This window comes from Fopius arisanus, unplaced genomic scaffold (assembly GCF_000806365.1).
Source record: "Fopius arisanus strain USDA-PBARC FA_bdor unplaced genomic scaffold, ASM80636v1 scaffold00080, whole genome shotgun sequence".
Taxonomy (NCBI): Eukaryota; Metazoa; Arthropoda; class Insecta; order Hymenoptera; family Braconidae; genus Fopius; species Fopius arisanus.
In genome coordinates, this window is record NW_011887819.1 from 403,440 (window position 1) to 423,051 (window position 19,612).

Consider the following 19,612-nt stretch of genomic DNA (forward strand, 5'->3'; position numbering starts at 1 on the left):
AATTAATTGAGGGCGGAATGGTGTTGGGTCTCTCGTCGCGCCGTGAAGAAAGATAATTAAAATTATCATCCGACGTGGGCTGGAGAAACTCCGTTCGCGAAATCGTCCCGGGATGAACGGTCTGGCTGCGAGGGCCAGCACCCCAAAGGGAGGGATCCGTGAGGTGTTTTTAAATATGTCTAAGGGTGGAAGGTCAGTAGAGGTGTCACGACCAACACCCTACTGAATTGCCGATTGTGTTTGTCGCATAGGGTGCTTTTCAGGTAAAAATTTTGTCCACGGATCCCCGGGGAGCGAATCGGGTAAGACTAGCCGCGATAATCGCGTTTTAGTGTAAAATTTAGGGGATTTATATGCCCCCATTCAAATTTGAATAAGGAAGTTTATCGCACTGGGCGACGCCGGCGCCGTCGCAGCTAATCCACCAGCACTGATGTTCTAGCGAGGCAAGAGTTCCGCCATCTTTGTGGCAGTTATCGCCAGAGCATGGAGATGATAGGGGAGTTTTTCCACGAGGAATCAAAAATACGCAATGGGAAGATCCCACCGCGGGTGGTCCCGTGCCAAGGTGAGAGAATATTCTGATTAATTCTCCTAGTCACCCCAGTGACTGGAGATCTGTTTTTGTGATGCGATTTGTGAAAAATATCCCGTTCGATCAACGGTTCGAATGGCGCTTTCCCTCCGTCGAGGTGTTCATGAGTATTTTTCGGCCACGGTTTTCCCGGAAACCATAGCCGACCACGTGTGAAGGGTTATTAATCCCAGGGGACCATCCCCGTGGAGGTTTTGGTCTCTGCTCCCCCTTTTCACAATCTGCCTCTTCCTTTGTGAGATCGCTATCCACGATTTTCGGGACCCCTTCTTGCCGCCAGAACTGACTGAGAAGATCATGTATGTCCTCGTTACTCACTGAGCTATGCTTTGAAATGATCGTGGAAATCACAGCCAATATAGGTCCGAGAATCACCCAATCAAAAATCGTAGATATAGCTATAGAGGAGTCTGACAGCACCTTGATGACCTGTGATTCCACTATCAATCTGCTCCAATGAGAAGGACGATAAGTTGGATCGGCGAATTTCAGTTCTCTGAAATGACCTCATTGCTGATTTTGAGCGACTGAAAGCGAAGGCAACGAACTTGTGAGACAGTCGAGAACGTAAGCCCTAATCTTTACTTGCCTACCGGAATGTAACGATTTCAGATAAAACTGAGAGTATGTCTTCGAGCATGACCTGGATCCACTGATGCGGCCAATAAGTAACATGGCTAGAGATGTCGACACCGCAAGTTCCGTCACCACATTATCAGAAACAATCGACAACTCAGAACCAGAATGCAACAGTATCTTAACCTCGTAGGATGATCCATCCTCCATGAGCAGGGAGGCTAGTGCGGTGGCGAGAAGAACACCTGCTCTGAGTTGATGGGAATCACTATAGTCCGTCGACATTACTGATGGAGAGTCACAGCGACAGTCGTAGAGAAGGTATAAAAACAGGTAACGACGCTGACGATGATGACTCTAGTAGAATAGGTCACTCTAGTAGGTCACTGTGCAGAAAATTCAGGCCTAGAGGTAATGGACTGTATGGCGCTACCAGGCCAAGACTGCTGCGTTCTAGGAGTTGACTGCCGAGGCTGCACTGAGGCACTCGAAACTGCAGGCCTAGTTGATGGAGAGCTGGTGTGGATCATGGAGTGATAGCGTTTATGGTACACTATATATGTTCTCGAGGTCCTCCAGTTACGAAATGAATGCTTCTCCAAGCAGTTGAAGCCGAGATACTCCTGCTCACGGAGCTTCCTTCTCTTCTGGAGTCAGCGCCTTGAACTTATTCCATCTCTCCATGAAATGATCATCCTGGCACATGGAGCAAGGTTAACATGCATATCTGCCCATGACTTTGACTCCTTGGGAAGATGAGTTAAGTTGTCAGCTGAGACGGTCATGACTTTCACTGCCTTCAATTTCTGATCAGAACGAGAGATGGATGTTGCCACCGGAGAAGGACTCAATGGGTGAAGTTCGATTCTCTCTCTAGCTCTCGCTCTGCTCACGATAAACTCAAGAAGTTCCTGATACGACGGAAAAGGCGCGGTGGAGCCGATCTTTATTTTCCATGAGTCTAGGGTCTCGAAATCCAAGCGATTGGTCACAAGATGAATCAGGAAGTCATCCCAATGCCGAACCGGATATCCTAAGATCTTCAAGGCGTTCAATACTTCGGCGGTGGTGTTGAGAAGAGCACTGAACACCTTTGACAAGCGATCGACAACCTTAGGAGCCCTGAATAATTTTTCTAACCGAGTAGATATAAGGAGCCATTCATTACCATATCTGCAGGTGAGCATTTCCCAGGCCTTTATGAAGGAATCTTCTGATACTGGTCGAGTGGAGACCAACTTCTTCAGTCCGCCAGTGAGAAAAGTGAGAAGATAATGCAACTTCTCGACGGTGGAAAGATTATGATTACCAACGACCACTGACAAGAACAGATCCTTGTACAGAGTCTAATCGGAGAAGTCTCCTGAGAAGGTCAGCAGTGAAATTTTTCGCAGTTGCCTCTGAGACACATGAGTAGTGGAAGCAGACGTGGCAGTTCTACGATGAAATGACTGTGATCAATCTACACCTGGGCCCGGCAACCTTCAGGTAGTCGGGAGCCAGCCTTATATATTATATTGTAATATCCAGCGAAGAATAAATGACACAGGTTAATCAATTGTTTGGGCGGTTTATTAATCACAAGGTGCAATTCAAAGCGTCAAGAACCAGAGCTCCGAAGAGAGACAGACAAAAAAATAATGTTATTGCAAAAGACAGTCGTTACCAAAAGAGACGCGTTCAGATGATAGACAATTGAATTAGTATTCGAAGGGGGACACGTAACAATATTGTATTATATATTGTGTATGACAAGAGTCGGGATGATCGTCTCATCTTAATGGGTACCCAATTAACCATATACCATAATCATTGTCTGCGAATAAGTCCCAATAGTGACGATACTCCCGTCAGCTATGTAGACTGGGATGCAAGTCGAATAAAAATGGTCGAATCGCCAGAATTGACGCTACTTTGCTGTGTTTAATTTTAAATATGAAATTGAAAAAGGGGAGTTTCCATAGGAAAACCTTGGAGAATAAATTTTTGAAATGGTAGTGGGCAATTATTATTTTCCTTTCAAAAATTGCAACTCTGAATTTAAAAAATGAAAAGGTGCCACTGTCGAAATATATTCCTGGAAATTCCACTACGGATTTTCAGATTGCAATATGAATTGTGCTAATGTTGCAACGTCAAAATTGAAAATGAATGTTTTTATTCATAATCACGGGCATTCATCGAAAATGTGAGGTATACTTGTCCTTTATTGGGGCAATCGCAATTCTATCCTTCGCTATCCATTACTAATGAAAACGGTAGATTAATAATGTTTTATTGATTTTTGCCAGAAATTGAAATTCCATGAATGTTGATCTTCCCTCCCAAATCCGAATATTACATTTCTTTCGAGTATATCAAAAACGGAAACTGTTAGATTTTTTATTTTTATTGGAAGAATACAGAAGTATATTTCAGATACTCTAGTAGTTAAATAAAGTAAAAAATGAGTAATTCAATTTTATCACTGACAATCAAGAAGCCCCGTTTCCCAAGGGCTGCCATAAGCCACATATAGGCCTAACTTGGTTTGTGGAAATTTCGATGTGTTAAACAGAAATTTTTCTGCGTTCGTATCACAGTTATATTCATTTTCTCTCCGGGATTTATCTACTAATTATTTGCTTTATATGACTGGGCAAAGTTATTGTTCCATTAGAATTGTCGTCAAATATTGTATTTTATTTATTGAATTGTTGCAAATATCGTCTGGACACGAAATAATTGTCAAGGGTGACTTCTCATCGTCGCACAATCGCCCTTAAGGAGAGAGAAAAATCGAATTAAAGCAGGTAGTTTCATGAAGTGGATGATGTGGTCCCTTTCCCAGCTCTTAGTAATGAATCTCGGGAGCCGGGTGAGCCCGATGAACTCAGGTTGCCGGGCCCCGATCTACACTCTCATGATGATTTCAAATTTTTCGGCCGAAAGTATAGGGGAAAAACTTCTGGAGCCCTAGAATAATCATCACTGCACCAATTGAACAGTTCCATGGCGCAAACAAAAGTCAAACGTCTCTGTTGAGATCCACTGCGCCACTACGTTACGAGGAGAGCGAGACACTACATCACGAGCACGTGGATACACGGAGATGCTCACGCTTTTGCCAATATCCCACCAAAAACTGTAAGGAATTCCGCAGGAATTTCTTAGGAGTGCGAAAGTGTAAGGCACGCGAGAGAGACTTCGCCTAGCCAGAAAATTTTTTTTGTTATGAGGCGTAACGATCCCCGAATAATTCTGGGTTAGGGTGGGTTCGTTTTAGGTGGAAGGCTCTACGGGGATGGCCAAAGTCGCGAGTTACAGACTTTAATTACGTTTAGGGTTCGGGTTCGAGAAGTAGGGGCTTATCCAGGCTTACCTGAAGGGATTAAACGGCAAAAAATTGAAGTTAAAACCAAATGCCAACAGGTCGACATATAGCCAACAGCCGCTCGTGACAATTAAGAAATCGTAAAACTCCCCCCATAAGGAGAGGGTCGTCTTTCTAAGAAATGAAACGATGCCATCTTTACCCGTCAGTACCCAAATAAGCGCGAGGAATAAGCGGTACAACAAATACACGAAAGCAATGAAGAGAGAGAAAACCCAATAATGAGGGAAACTGGCCACCAAGGGACGAAAAGAGAGAGAAACACAAACACCTGCGACAGGTTACCCAACCAGAGACAGCGAGACCCCTAGCTGTCTCACTTTATTATATAGGACACCAAGCCCATGGGCCTCAATGCGCTATGAGAATCAACTAATAAGAAAGCTGTAAAACGAAGGAATAATAATAATCAAATTCATCTAGCCGGTGCTGTTCACCCCGAGATGACGGCCACGACAAATGGGAAATTGAACGAAAATTTGATTCCTATGCTTCGCATGCATTAGAGGAAATTATTTATTACCAAAATGTCGTCCAAATTCAACTGTCAAAATCCCCCTTTGATTTCCAATCCTATAAAAAGGGCTGGAATCGCCCAAAAAGAGTCCGTCAACAATCCAAATAGTTCAGTCAAGTCAGTCAGTGCGGTTCCAGATCTACGAGTGCCAGTCCAGGGTTCAAGCTCTCTTCAAAGACATCTCAGCTTTACCAATTCCCGACAACAAGCGCTGTCCAGCTAAAAAAACTGAGTTCATCACTTCTTCAACCAAGACGTCTCTGGGTCAATCTGCCGATACCTAATTCCGGACGGCAAATCTACCCTTGTACCAGTTCTTCAGTCAAGGCGTCTCTGGGTCAATCTACCGATACCCAATTCCTGACGGCAAATTCAATTCGTACCAATTTCTTCACTCAAGACGTCTCAGAGTCAACTTCTTATTGCCAGTTCTCGACAAGTCTAGTGCAAGTGTACTAGCGCATCCTGACCACGAACTCAGCACGAATTCAGCTCAGACCAGCTCTTCCGCCGACCATCAACAGTGTTTGCATGGCCGCAAGCTCCTCCAGGAACCTCGTCTCACCGACCATCGCCTGAGCCTGCAGCAACCCGCTTCGTCGAGTCTCCAGAGTGATCACACTCGTTTTCGCACCCCATTTAATCCAGCCAATAATCACCGTAAGTCGAATAAAATACACACACTACACTAACACACTATTTTTTTCAAACACGCTAATTCCCCGGTTTTTATTTCGGATTTTTCTATCAAGTGTATTAGTGCGTTTTAACTAAATTAACCTAAAGGGATTCGTTCAAGAGTGTGATTCTAATAATTTACGGGACGATTTTCCTTCCGCGAAGAATAACCATTGTATATCTTAGTATTTAGTCCCATCCTGTCAGATCCCACTACAAGACAACCTTCTTCTTTTTTTGTTGTTGTTGTCTCCCTACCTAGTCACATCCCAGAGGAGTCCAGGGTTCCTACCGAACCAGGAGAGGAAGGGGTTTATTATCCCCCATAACCGCAACAAACCTAGATGTGTCGAATAATCCGCCTAATTTCCTCGTTTCTGTTCTAACTACTTCATACGCCACGCCACGCGATGGCGGATTTTCAGCAAGGACACCGTGCTTCTCTGGTCGCGATATTCGAGGTATAAAACCCGCGTACGCCAAAAATTCTGAAAATTAAGAAAAGTTGAGTTCCGCTTAGGCCGCTGAGGCCGATTTTTTTTCTCGTTCTAGATTAAGTTTCAGATTCACGAACCTCGTTTCCATCTCGACTCACCCCTCTCTTCACAACCTCACTCCTGAGTAGTGCGAGAAATTACCACCTTTCCTCCGATCATCCCCTGATTTTAATTTACGTTTTTGGTTTCGTTTCTGAGGATTGGATTCCGCTTTGGTTTCAACCCGGTTCGTTGCTTCCGAGGAGAAAGAGCAACTGGCGCCCATGTAGATTTTTTAATTGATTGGGGGAAGAAGGGCGGATATCGTCTTGTTTTTCTTCAGTGAAAAATTGGCAACGTTGCAAAATTCACAAAAGTTTTTTTGACGCTGTTTCCGTTTACTATTCCGTTCTTCGCCAAATTGCATTCCTGGTTTCATTCCAAACTAGAACGCTCCAAGATTTTCATTTCGATTATCGGTCCGAGCGGAAACGTTCCCATATTTTTATTCCGGGTTTCGTTCTGTGCAAATCGTTCCACGACTTTCGCTCCGAGTTTTGCTCTTAACTGGACCGAAATCGAAACCGGAATGCATTCCACGTCTCTGCTCTGATTTTAAAGAAATAATTTCCACTAAATTGTACTTCAATAAAAAGGTTTTCAATAGAGGGATATGTATATTTTATTAGATCTAGATCAACTACACCCAACTGAATATTTACCGAAGAATAAATACAATCGGGCTGGTATGACCAAAAAATCGAATCTCTCCAAAACAAATGACCCCATTTTATTCAGCTCCAATACCACGCTTTGTTATCATTATTCCTATCTCAATTTTTTTCTTGAATTATAACAACCCTGTTCCTACCCAAGTCTGGCAAAATGGCTCCGTTAAGCCAAGAGACTTCCCACCCATCAGTCCCTCCTTCGTCCTTAAAACGCTGGAAAAGCTGATGAACAGATACATACAAAGCTCATTGCTAATAGACCGACCATTGTCCTCATCGCAGTATCCCTATAGAGAGGGTCCACAGAGATTACCCTGCAACCTCTTGTGGCAAAAGGCGAAGAAGAAATACAGGAGAGGGGCTGCGCTATGTGAATCTTTCTCGACATCGAAGGAGTGTTTAATGGCACCAAGTACGATGCCATAACGAAAGTCATGTCAATGAGGGGCTACCCACAGACTATGAGTAACTGGATGTGAAGCATGTTGATGAGCAGGTCATTGGCCGCAGCTCACAACGGAGCGAAAGTCGAAGGTCGACCTGTAGGAGAATGTCCACAGGGCATTACTATTCGTATCCCCACTCCTGTGGTGCCTAGTGCTGGATGAGATTCTAGAACAACAGAGGGAACAGGGTCTCCTGGTATACAGGGTGTCCCAGAAGTACGTGCTGATACTGAACCGACATGTACTGTAATATGGTATTGTGGCCACATTACTTGTTCCTCGACCGCTTACGCGGTTATAGCGAATTCTTACCAGAGAAGAAGTCACCTTCGATGGCGAGAGTCTTCAGACAGGAGTCGTCAAACATTTTAAGGTCCAGTTGGAGGGATTTATGCCCGACATGTCCCTAGACAAATCCCTAGGAAACCGACCAAAATTGACCGTTTACGGCGTTACTAATTACGACCGTATTATTGGATGAAAAAATCCAATTTTGGTCCGAAAAAAATAAATTATTTATTCCGGGGGGTCGGAAATTAGGTCTGGAAGGGGAAAAATAAATAGTAGTATTTTTTTAACAATCGAAAATTTCATGACGGAGGATTAAGGAGTTTTGAGGATTAGTGAGTGTCGTAGATAAGGGGCGTATTACGATGGGGCTCCACGGGTATTAGCCGCCAGGTCATCTCATTCCCACACATAGAAATATGGAAAAATGTCGCAAACAATTATATCAATAATAACAATAATAATAACAATAATATCAATTCAATTACAATAATCATATTAATAATAATAGGTGGAGGTAGGGGTAGGATAGAAAGCATCCCTTCATGGAAACATCCAATTACTTCATCTCCAACCGTCCTTGTTTAAAATTCAAAAGTTTTTAAATAATTGGGGAAAAAATCGTTCGGAAAATGCATACTCAACGGACTCAGGGTAGTGTAAGACGTCGAAATTCTGCTGAGATTTGGTATTCCCTCGGAACATCTATTTTTAATTTCTATTTTTAATGGGTTCCTTTTTGTTGACAATTTTGAATTTTTTTCAACAAATTGTTGAAAGTAGTGGTGGTATGCTCAATCGATTGAGAATCACCAAAAACGTCGAGGTTTGTTGGGTTCTCGGAACATATTTTTTCAACAAATTCAATTTTACAAATTTGAAATTTGTATAAAAATTGCTAAAAAATCGAAGCGCAGTTTGATGCACAAACAATTGAGAATCGTCTGAAACGTCGAAATTTGGTTATCCCTTATGGACCTTTTTTTTGTAAATGGTTTCATGTTAACAAATAAAAAAAGGTAAACGATTCTGGGGAAAATTGTTTCATATCAAATTTCAATTTAAACTAGGCCCCACTGATTGATAATAGTGTCAAACGCTGAGATTGGTTGGTCTCATGGACCTATAAAAGTCAACCCTATTTTTCCACCCGCACTACCCCATTTTCAAAAGGGTCGGCGGAGGCAAACAAAAAGACTCTACAGGTAGATCCAGATCACCTCAGGAGGTGATTCTTAATCGATTAGTACAGTTCAAATTCAATCCCATTTTTCCAAACCTCACTACCTCATCCCCAACTTGGTCGAGGGAGGTAAAAAAATGTTTCTACAGATGAATATCAATCGATTCAATTGATGATTGAGTTGCGGGGTTAAATGAGTGCATCGGAAAAAAATGAGGATAGGAGGGTCAACTGAATGCATTGGAAAAAAATTAGGGGTCGCAGGCAGGATGAATGAGTCAGGGTGAAATGGGGGTTCACGGTGGGATAAGTGTGTCCGGGTAAAATGGGAGTTAGTGATGGGATGAGTGTGCCCGGGTAAACTGGGGGTTGTTGATGTGATGAGTGTGTCAGGGTGGACTACGAGTTAGTGATGGGATCAGTGTACCAGGGTGAAAAGGCCGTTGAAGATGGCATAAGGGCATTGGATGAAAATGGAGAGTTGAGGCTGCGGTGAGTGTGTCAGAGTGAAATGGGGGTTGACGGTTGGATGTGTAAAGGGCAAAATGAGGCATGATGTTGCGATGCGTGCATGGGAAAAATGGAAGATTGAGGGCGGGATGAGTGTGTCAGGCACAAATGGGGATTGATGGTGGAATGAGTTCATGGGAGAAACTTAAGGAGCGAAGATGGAAAAAATTCATGAAGAAAAAATTGGATTTTGCAGGTGAGACGAGCGAAGTAAAATGTCAGGGTGAAGTTGTGGTTGATGATGGGATGAGGGCATTGGAAAAATGACGGTTGAGGGTCGGATGAGTGTGTCGGGTGGAAATGGGGGTCGACAGCGGGAGGATGGGATGAGGGTGTATTTAAATCTTAAAAAAAAACTACAGAATCTAACGAATAACGCCACATATGTATGGTGTTATTGAAAATGCAAGTGTGGCGATGTTATGAAAACTATGTCTTAAATTCGGTTTTTTAATATTATTTTTCGGAAAAAAATGTTCTGATACTGTGTTTGTAATTGTGCTAAAAATAAAAATCGGACCTTGTTCTTTATTACCTGAAAGGAATTTTATCAAGTAAAAATTATCGGTAATACTTGAATATCCTTAAGTCGAATCGTAAATATAAAGCTACAAAAACTTCAACTAATTCTGTGATCATTATATATACTTTTTTTTATTCGGTTAAAAGAAATTGTTCCAATTTTAAAAATTGAACAAAATTTATTTCTTTTATAAACATTATTTGTACAATAAATTAAATCCCTTTAAACTATTTTACGCTATTATATTAGCAATGTTTGGTCTCAATTTATGCCTACAATGAGCAAGATGAATGTTTATTACTGTTAACATGCCAGGAGACGAAAACAATGCTCAAGGAATTTCAGGGACGACTGGGTGTTTTTTCCAGTCTTTCCTCTTGATTTTCTGACTGCAATTATTCTTGGATTCTATGTTTTTGGAATTCGAATCTGATAGTCATTTTGTGCTTCCATCGGGCAATCATTTATTATAAACAAATTGACCTCTTTCGTTAATGAAAATAATATATTGAGCATCAAGTGGGGAAACTCATGTTTTCCCCTCCCAGGTGGACATGTTATTGTTCAACATGTCTGCAAAGCAAACTTCGTGTTTGAAAGTCAAAACTTTCCATCTTAGGGCGGAAAATATTCACTTTCCTCCCGCTTTTCAGACAGCAAAACACGAAGTTCCCTTGGCAGGCATGTTGAAAAAGAGCATGTACACATCGGGCGGGACAACATGACTTGCCGCTCTTGATGCACAATGTATTGCCGGAGAACTAGTAGAGATACGCGAAAAATTCAGAGAGAAGTTATGAATCTTCCTTTCACGAACAAAATGGTTTCTAATTTTATAAAATTGTTGGAACGGTGATCGAGATATCGATTCATGAGTGTACGCCGGGGAAGCGTTGCGCACGATCCAACGGCTAATGCCATAAGTATTAAGTGGCCGAGATCGGGGAATTTCCCAAGTTCCCTCCCCCTTTTTCTCCAGGAAAAGCACGTGCAAGTGCAGATGTGCCCCCCCTCTTGGCCCGCTAGAACCTATTGTTGTAGCGTGTCTGGACAGGTTTGCCCCCTTTACATCATAGAAAGGAAGTTTATATAGCGTTCCACATTCTATTTGTGACGTCATAGGAGTCGTTGGATAGGATTTGGATGAGGTAGGACGGGGAACAGGATAATTCTCCATATACTTTTTGCGAGAAAAATTACTGAAAAAATGGATAGTCCAGACCGGGACTTGAACCCGGGACCTTCCGATTATGCATCGGGTGCTCTCCCAACTGAGCTGTCCGGCTCCTAGCCATTTCTTCAATTCACTTTTCTTGCCTATATGGAGGAAATTGACTTTGAATTGTAGGTGGTCACGCCTTTGGCGTGATTTCCTTAAAGGATGCATATTGTTGGACAATAGACTCCCGTTCTAAGCTAGATCTCTGTTTCCTCAAAGGTTGCATATTACTGGAAATTCTAAATGCGATATCTGTGAACTATTTTTATTTTTTATGGGTTGAATGCTGTTGAAATAAAATTTTCGGAATTTTTTTTCGAAATCCCTGCGATAATATAATATGTGTAGAGGTTTTGTGAATGATTGACACGTATAAGAGTACATCATCTTTATTCTCGAAGATATAATACAGGTTCTAGTAGGAGGTCATCCATGACTAGCAGGTGTCTTTGTTGGAAATTATTTTCGATGCGATAGCGTAGTTCTTCAGTAACAGGCATTGTATTCCATGTAGCTCATTGTAACACTTGTAATGGCCTTGATGGAAGCCTCCTTGTATTCATTGAAAGAGACTGAGCCCATGAAATCCAGCCACTGGTTGATCTATCCGTCATTTATTGAAGGAAAAAACTTGCCAGAATAATAACTGCTGTTCAACAGATACGGTCTTTTCTAGAGTTATTATTCTCTATGGTCACAAGCAGGTAGAGCGGTATCACAACGATTGCATAAAAAATACCACGGCGGTCTGTAGTTTATAGCGCCAGATACGAGAGTGGGGAGTATGCACGCCACCCGTAGCCTCTCATGAGTAACATAATTGCAGAGAAGATCAAAAACCTAAGATTGCCCGGAGAAGTACCAACATAATAATTCATAGAAATTCAATTGCTGAAGATTATATACCACGCAAACATTGAAAGGTTGCCTCAAAAAATATGACAATATGTGAGGTTCACGATGAGTGTTGAGATGATGAGTGGAGCTGTGCTGGTAAGAGGAAAAGAGAAACGGAGAATAAAATATACATCATGGCACCGTGGCACAAATAAATCATATCATCATTTGGAGGAAACTGAAGTGGTAGAATGTACAAATGTTTACGTATGCTACTAGGGAGACCCAGCTGAATCCAGTGAAAAAATAGTAGAGAGTTTTCACATGGCTAACGTATTAAACGAGAGAAAATATGTGAAAAATTCCCGCACCTTGGTTATTTTCCAGAAACACCATTAAATCAAGAAATATTATGAAGCAATTTCTCATAAATGTGGATGATATGAAAATAACTCACACATAAAGTTGCACATATAATCCAGATTCATATAATATTGAATCAGACAATGTTGTGATGAGTAATGATGAAATATAAATTGACCCGAATGTTCGTTGATAATGTTCACGTATATTCGTAAGAATGTAGATCACTGGGGTGCAGCGTCGACATTTTGCACCGTCAACGGCTACGGCACCTGAAACGTTCAACGCCTCTGGGTCAGTTTGTCAGACACAGTTAATTAGTACTACGACGATTCGTTAAGTCACCTTGTAACTTATAATGCCGGATATCTACGAGATGAGGCAAAAGACTATATATTCAATAAATCGTTTAATTACTAAAGAAGTTGATTCTTCCTGAGCGATATTCATTTCTCAATTATCCGCGAGTGATCTTTTTTGTGAAATTTGTGAAAACATTTTGTGAAAAAAACGATACGTCGGAACAGCGATGTATTATTGTATATAATGAAGAACTCGGGTGCACATGTTTTCGAAGGCCTGAAATTTACGAAATTGTATAAAGCAAATGCAGGCGAGTAATTTGAACGCATTCAATGGTCTCGGGAGTGACGAATATTATTGCCCTGCGGGGGAGGCAACACTGATCTATCAGCATAAACGACCAATCCCAGATCTTTTCTCGTAGCAGGCTACCAGTGCACACGAGGCTGACCAAGTGATAACAGACGTCTCTTTGTTATAGTGCATTATGACCACACCCTCCTGCGATTTTCAATACTAGGAACATCTATAGGCCATCTTTTATACTTGTGTTCTATACATATAAAGATTTTGTAACGGAAAGTTTGCCTGTATTTGTATTTCTGCATAAGATGGCATCAAGTCTAGAGACCTCAAAATCTTAGACCAGGGAGGGTGCAGCGTATCATACAAAATGCAGACCTAGAACATTAAAAAAAAATACCGTGTAAAGTTGGGATAATGGACAAAAATAAAGTGTTGAAAATAGTGAGTGATCACGCAATAATTAATCGTGATGAAGCCACGCATATCACAAAAATGCAGAAAAAATTAAAATTTGAAAAAATTACAAACGTAAGCGCCCTTGTGCTCACAGCAATCCAATTCTTGTGAAAAGGATGACACAAAAAGTGTAATTAACCCAGTAAGGGCTGCGGATAAAAAAAAGGTGGATAAGGATGATTGACGACAATCTCGACATCCTCACTGCCCCGAATACTGCGATTACATGCTCGGAACAAAAAAGTGGATTAAAGGTCAAGAAAAATCTATCAAAAATGGCCGAAAACAAGAAGGAGAAGTTTCTGGCACCGCTGAAACGGATGAAAATTGCCAAAAAGAAGAAAGCGGTAGTTAAGGCCCGGGAAAAACGGTTCAAAGTCCTCAAAGAGCAGAGAGCCCAATTTAATGCAACGGCAAAATAAAGGCTGCTAGCCAAGTATATTTTACCCCTTTCCTCGGCTTTCACTTTTTTTTTCGTTTTTACTATCTAGGTGTGTATGAGAGGCGTGGTCTTCGTGACTATGTAAGTTGCGACAATTTCCCAATATTCACCTCGAACTCCAACTGCAGTAGCCAGTGCTTCGGTGATTTTCCATCGTTTAAGTGGTTTTTGTTCGTGTTTTTTATTTTTTTTTTAATAGTGAAGTTTTCTTGTAGTGGTTAGTTTTCACTGCTTTTTAGTGTCCCTTCGCGTTTTTCTCATAGTGGTCTTTTTTAAACGGTTTTCTCGCCTTTTCCTGGCGTTTTTTTATAGTACTGTTTTTGATAGTCTCATTTTTTTTTATTGAAAGTGAGACACATACGATTTATACCGCTTCCACCTACTTCGAGAATTTTACTACAAACATCTCGGAATGCTTGATGCACCCACATACGTGCATCATATCCTTCAGGAACAAAATTAATTTCAAACTCCAGTAATGTAGTAATGTATCCGTGATGGCCTTTACAAACATTTGACATTAAAAAAAAATTTTTTGTTTCCAATGCGATCCTCACCATGGTACTGATCCACTAAATCCAGATTAAACTCTTCAATGGCTTCGAACCTCCTCAGGATTATTAGGTCCAATATCTGCACCAACATATTGTATATCGACAAACTCACGATCAAGATTTTCAAATAAGTGTACCTCAAAATTATGTTGAATTTTAGAATCCTGTCTCATCGCTCGCTAGATATACCTCGAAGAGCCGAAATTTCTATAAGGAAGTTCATGGGTATTTACTGCTGGACTTGAAACAGTCAACTCCAAAAAACTGTAATTTTCGCACCAGTGTACTTCCTAGCGACACTTACGTTTATGTCTCACGTAAGGATTATAATATAAAAGGACATTCATTGTCTCGTGTGCCAGATGTTCGTGGATAATGGTCAAGACAAGTTGCCCGAAAGGCTCTGCATACAAAACGTTCGGGAAAAAAATACAGCATTATTACATGCACTCACACACACCTCACCTAGTTTCGATGAGTAATAATACAACACACTCATAAAGATTTAATGCGCTGCATTTGTGAACGTTTTCTAAATGTAGTACATAGGAATATTCCCCTGACAAATTGTGTAAAATCAAATTTGTGTTGACGTAAAAAAAATTTGAGAAAATTGGCCAATAAAAATCAGAGTTTATCCAGAAAAAAATGATCGTTCAGAAAGAGGGTGCAATTTTGCTCATGCTATTGGGCCTTCTCATAAGTCTGCCTATTTCAGCAATTTTTTAGTGATGGAACATGCGCGAAAAATGATACTTGTACCAGAGAATAACATGAAAAAATTGAAGAAAAGCTCGACAAATGATGCTCATCATGTTCAAAAGGAATTGCTCAATGAGCTTCAGCCATCGGCCCAAACCCTTCATAATGTTATAAGTCGTCTGGATTCTCAATTATTGGCGATTTCAAACTCTAAAACCCCAAAGATAATGGTGAAAAGTGGAAGATGTATAATGATGTGCTGAGATGGTATGTATTGTATATAGAACAGAGTAAACCGTCGGTACCAGAATCCTTAAGACACCATGGGGTCTTCTACACCTTATGACCCAAAAGCTATTTGGCTACCGTACCTACGGTATACCGACGAAAAATATTCCGCAGGAATACTTCAATATGTTGTGGACACTGGGTCACCAGGTAAGCCAAAATATAGGATGAATGAACCTTTCAGGTATCTTGACCGTGACTAGCAACAACAGGTAGTGTCCGGAGGAGGAAAGATCTTATAAATCTCACTCAATATGGGGGGCCTATTGCGTGGGACTAAGCACAGAACTGCACAATGGTTACTAAGTGAGGAATTAGCACACAAAGAGAAAGATACCCTTGAGTTCCCTTTAAATAGAATTTAAAATTTATTACACTTCACTTGAAAATACAGAATAGTAGAAAGTCCAAGATAAAAACCGGGGAATAGTTCCCTTTAAATAGAATTTAAAATTTATTACACTTCACTTGAAAATACAGAATAGTAGAAAGTCCAAGATAAAAACCGGGGAATAGGGGTAGAAAAAGTGTAGGTAAGAATAGTGTATATGTTGTTGGTGTGTTTGTTCGGACTTACGGTTGAAGAAAACTGCGGTGTAGGGATGAGTGGGTGATCTCTCTGTGGCTCTCCTCTACGTAGCGGATTCCGGAGTACTCCGAAGATGTGCTAGATGCTCTAGCACTGATGGAGCTGAAGAACCCCGAACACGCTTCCTGGACGGTGGTGAAGGTGATAAGGTGGCTCTGGAGGTGTTGCTGGTGACAGTGGGCCTGAGTTTAAGTAAAACTCGGTTGACCACTGGGTTTGGATGCTGGTTTGCGGTGCTCGGTAGAAATGGCCTGGGCTAGATGCCCGAGTTGAACCCAGTCAGATACTGAGAAAGTCACTAGGTCGTTGCTGGCTTGTGTAGAAACCTCGGCTGATAGCTCGGGTTGAACTCGTTGTATGGCTCAAAGATTTGCCAGGTCGTTGCTGGGCTTGCAGAAAACCTCGGCCGAGAAGCTCGGGGTAAACTCAGTTAAATACTGAGAGAATCACCAGGTCGTTGCTGGCTTGCAGAAAAACCTCGGCTGAGAAGCTCGGGTAAACTCAGTTAAATACTGAGAAAATCACCAGGTCGTTGCTGGCTTGCAAAAGCTGGGTTCCAACAGACGGATCTTGAAGGATGAGCTTTAATGATGAGCAAGGCCCCTCGTTGAATACCAAGAGTCGAAATTTTACTTTGGACTCGTTGGCTAAAGTTGCACACTCAATCTGGAGTTGGAAGTTGAGTTAAGTGCTCGAACTGTACCCCAATGGTGACGTCAGAGGGTGGTCCTGCAGAGTTTCCCCCTTGAAGACTGATCTTGGAGAGTCGACTGGTTGAAGAGCAGGATACCACTTGAAGATGATTAGGAGTCGAACCTTTAATTTAGACTGCCTTGATCTGGCGAAAAATCGCCCCTTATATACTGTTCGGGCGTGATTCCCCTACGTCCATCGATTTTTTGATTCTTCGTCACTTGACGTTTTTTGAGATATGGAGGGAGGTATCTTCATATGTTTGACAATGTATTCAAAAGGGATGTTTCCGGACGATGTACACTCCCTCTAGTATCACCCCCCTGTTTTCCCAGGTGTGGGAGAGGGTTTTGAGAGAAAGACGGGACGATCGATCGTTGGCCTCTCTCTAATTAATGTTCTTCTAATGTCAAAACTGGCATGTTTATGTATTTTCCTGACACTCACGGCCCATAAAATAGACGTCTTCTTTGACGATGGATAACTATTGTTCATTAGAAAACTGGCGTGTCAAGCGGAGTGGATCCTTTGAGGATGGAGGTGTCCCCTTGTTTGGACAACTAAAAATCATCTGGTGAATCGTGCCAATTCCTGGCAGCCATCTCATAACTTTCATTGGGCATGGGGTTTCGATGACATCCCGGTTCGAGCCAACCCCCTGTAACCAATGGGGGGAGATACTCTTGCCAGATGTACCCCCCCTTATTGGTCTGTTTTTTCTTTTGTCGATATCGACAAACCCATAGTTGAGACAGTCCATTTTTGAATTACCGACATCTTATTTCTTTGAGTCTATTCTCTTCTGTGTTTACCATTGAAGGGTTGTTTATATTGGTGCCCCCATGTTCAATTGAGAGAAGAAAAGAAGTCAAAAGGATCTCTTTAGTTATGCCTTCGAGCAATTTGTATGGCCTCCTCTAGATGTTTTGTGATTTCCAGGTGTTGTCCTTTGATGGTCATTCCTTGACCCTTCGGAGGCCCGCATGATGATGACTGCTTGAGTGTCCCCCCCCCCAGGGGGTCTCCTTTCGTCACGTTAACCTCACATAATCGATGTTTTGACTGGGTTTTCCAACACTCCTCACCATTGTGCAGGGTTTTTCCAAGTCCCTTTGTATTATTTATAACTTAGTGTTGTACCAGGTTTTTTTTTTATATATTTATTACATAGAGATTTTTACCGTAGTAAATAGCGGTGTCTGCAACAAATATATTGACAGTATTGACACGGGAAAAAGACTCAATCGAAAGGCAACAGCACGAAACTATGGACGTGGTATCATTAACAGATGTGAATATTGTTGATTAGATACAAGATGTTGTACGAGCACGAAAATCATATCCAGATAAAGGTTGGGAAGATTTTGCTGTTCGTCTCTAACGTCTAAATACCCCCGAGAGTTGATAGGCAATGCAAGTTCCTACGGCCGGTACTACCTACTATTCAACGTTGCGATGATTCAATAATTTCAGAACATGAAAACAACTCTGTAGATACGTGATTCTTAGAAGGGTAACACACCACGCAGTTCTCTTGTACACCATACCCGTACAAACTTGCAGAAAGCAGCGCCACCATCTGAAGGAGAAATCGATCCCATCATGGCTAGCATTTTAAATGACGATGACAAATTATCGTAGCCATATTTCAACATTCCACACCCGAAGGCGAATACAGGGGCGAGAGATATTCTCTCATGATATTAAAATAAAATTCTTGGGAAAGAATTAAAAGCCGGTTAAGTACTCAAAATGCTTAATCGACTCATTGGACATAAGTTTCCACGGCTATATTGAACAGTGGCAAACATTGACGATGGTGGCTTATTTGATTGAGATCTTTGAAAACATACAATGATGGTACTCACTATTTACTTGTAGTTGATGAGGTTTTCAGCAAGTTGGCCTGGGTTGAACCGCTGAAGGATAAATCAGCATCTGAGGTGCTTGCAGATTTCAAGCGTATATTGGGAAGGATAGACAGATGAATACCTGTTTCCATACAAACTGACAAGGGGATAGAATTCATAGCTGCTAGTGTTCAAAAAATTTTTTCTCATGAAAAAAAGCAATTTTTTATCACACGTATTCCCGACATTTGTAACGGGCACAGGGGATGCCCGTTAGAATCCCCAATAAAATTCAAAAATGAGAGACAGTGAGAGTAGTAGGACAGGGGTTAGGTTTAGGAAAATTAGGATTTCCTCCTTTCGGGGTGGTTTAGAGCAGGCTAAGGGTGAGAGGGATTTTTAGAGGATGAGAGAGTAAGCCCTCCGGGTCGGATAGATCCGGCTAAAAAGCCGGCGCTCTAGGGAAAAGGGTTCTGCGGATTAATTGGTACGGGTGGAAGGCCGTACGGGGTAAAAATATTAACAAACCCGACGGATTGCCAAAGACTGATGACGGGGGGAAGGTCGTACGGGGTAGATTCAGTCACTACCCCTATGAATTGCCAAGACTGAATACGGGTGGAAGGCCGCTCGGGATAAAATCAGTCGTTATCCCGGCGGATTGCCAAATAAATTAAGGGTTAGAAAACCAAAATTAGGTTTAAGGATTAGGAATTAGGGTCTTTTAATTCCAAGAATCCTGGAGAACCGATCCGGAAGAAGAGAAGAAGGCAATAGATAAATTTTAGGATTGGGCAATTAATTCAAATTTCAATTAATTCCCCCGCGAAGGGCTTGGCCGATAATAAGGTAGAGGGATCCACCAATCGACACCCGATCGATTGGTAGGCGTGATTAGGGGGGTCAGCGTCACGTGACACTGACCTCCGAAAATCAGTTGCGCATTAGTCGCGAGAAAATACGCACGTGAGTGAAGTGGAGCTCCCAGGACATAAAGAGAGTGATACAGTGTACCACCCAGGACGCCAGGACAATTAGCGGCCCCCAGGATGGTCCTGAAACGAAAAAGGAAGGCAGCGAGGAAATCTACCGTGAGTTTTTACGGTTATATTTA

The 19,612-nt window shown here is 41.8% G+C and overlaps 1 protein-coding gene across 1 annotated transcript in view; it reads right to left on the reverse strand.

Annotated features, from left to right (window-relative positions):
- kl-2 (dynein heavy chain 2, axonemal kl-2) overlaps positions 1 to 19,612 on the reverse strand; it is a 254,839-nt gene that overhangs the window by 7,549 nt on the left and 227,678 nt on the right. The window contains exon 27 of the mRNA XM_011310984.1: positions 16,671 to 16,684. Coding sequence (XP_011309286.1) covers positions 16,671 to 16,684 — 14 coding nt within the window. The remainder of the gene's footprint in view (positions 1 to 16,670; positions 16,685 to 19,612) is intronic.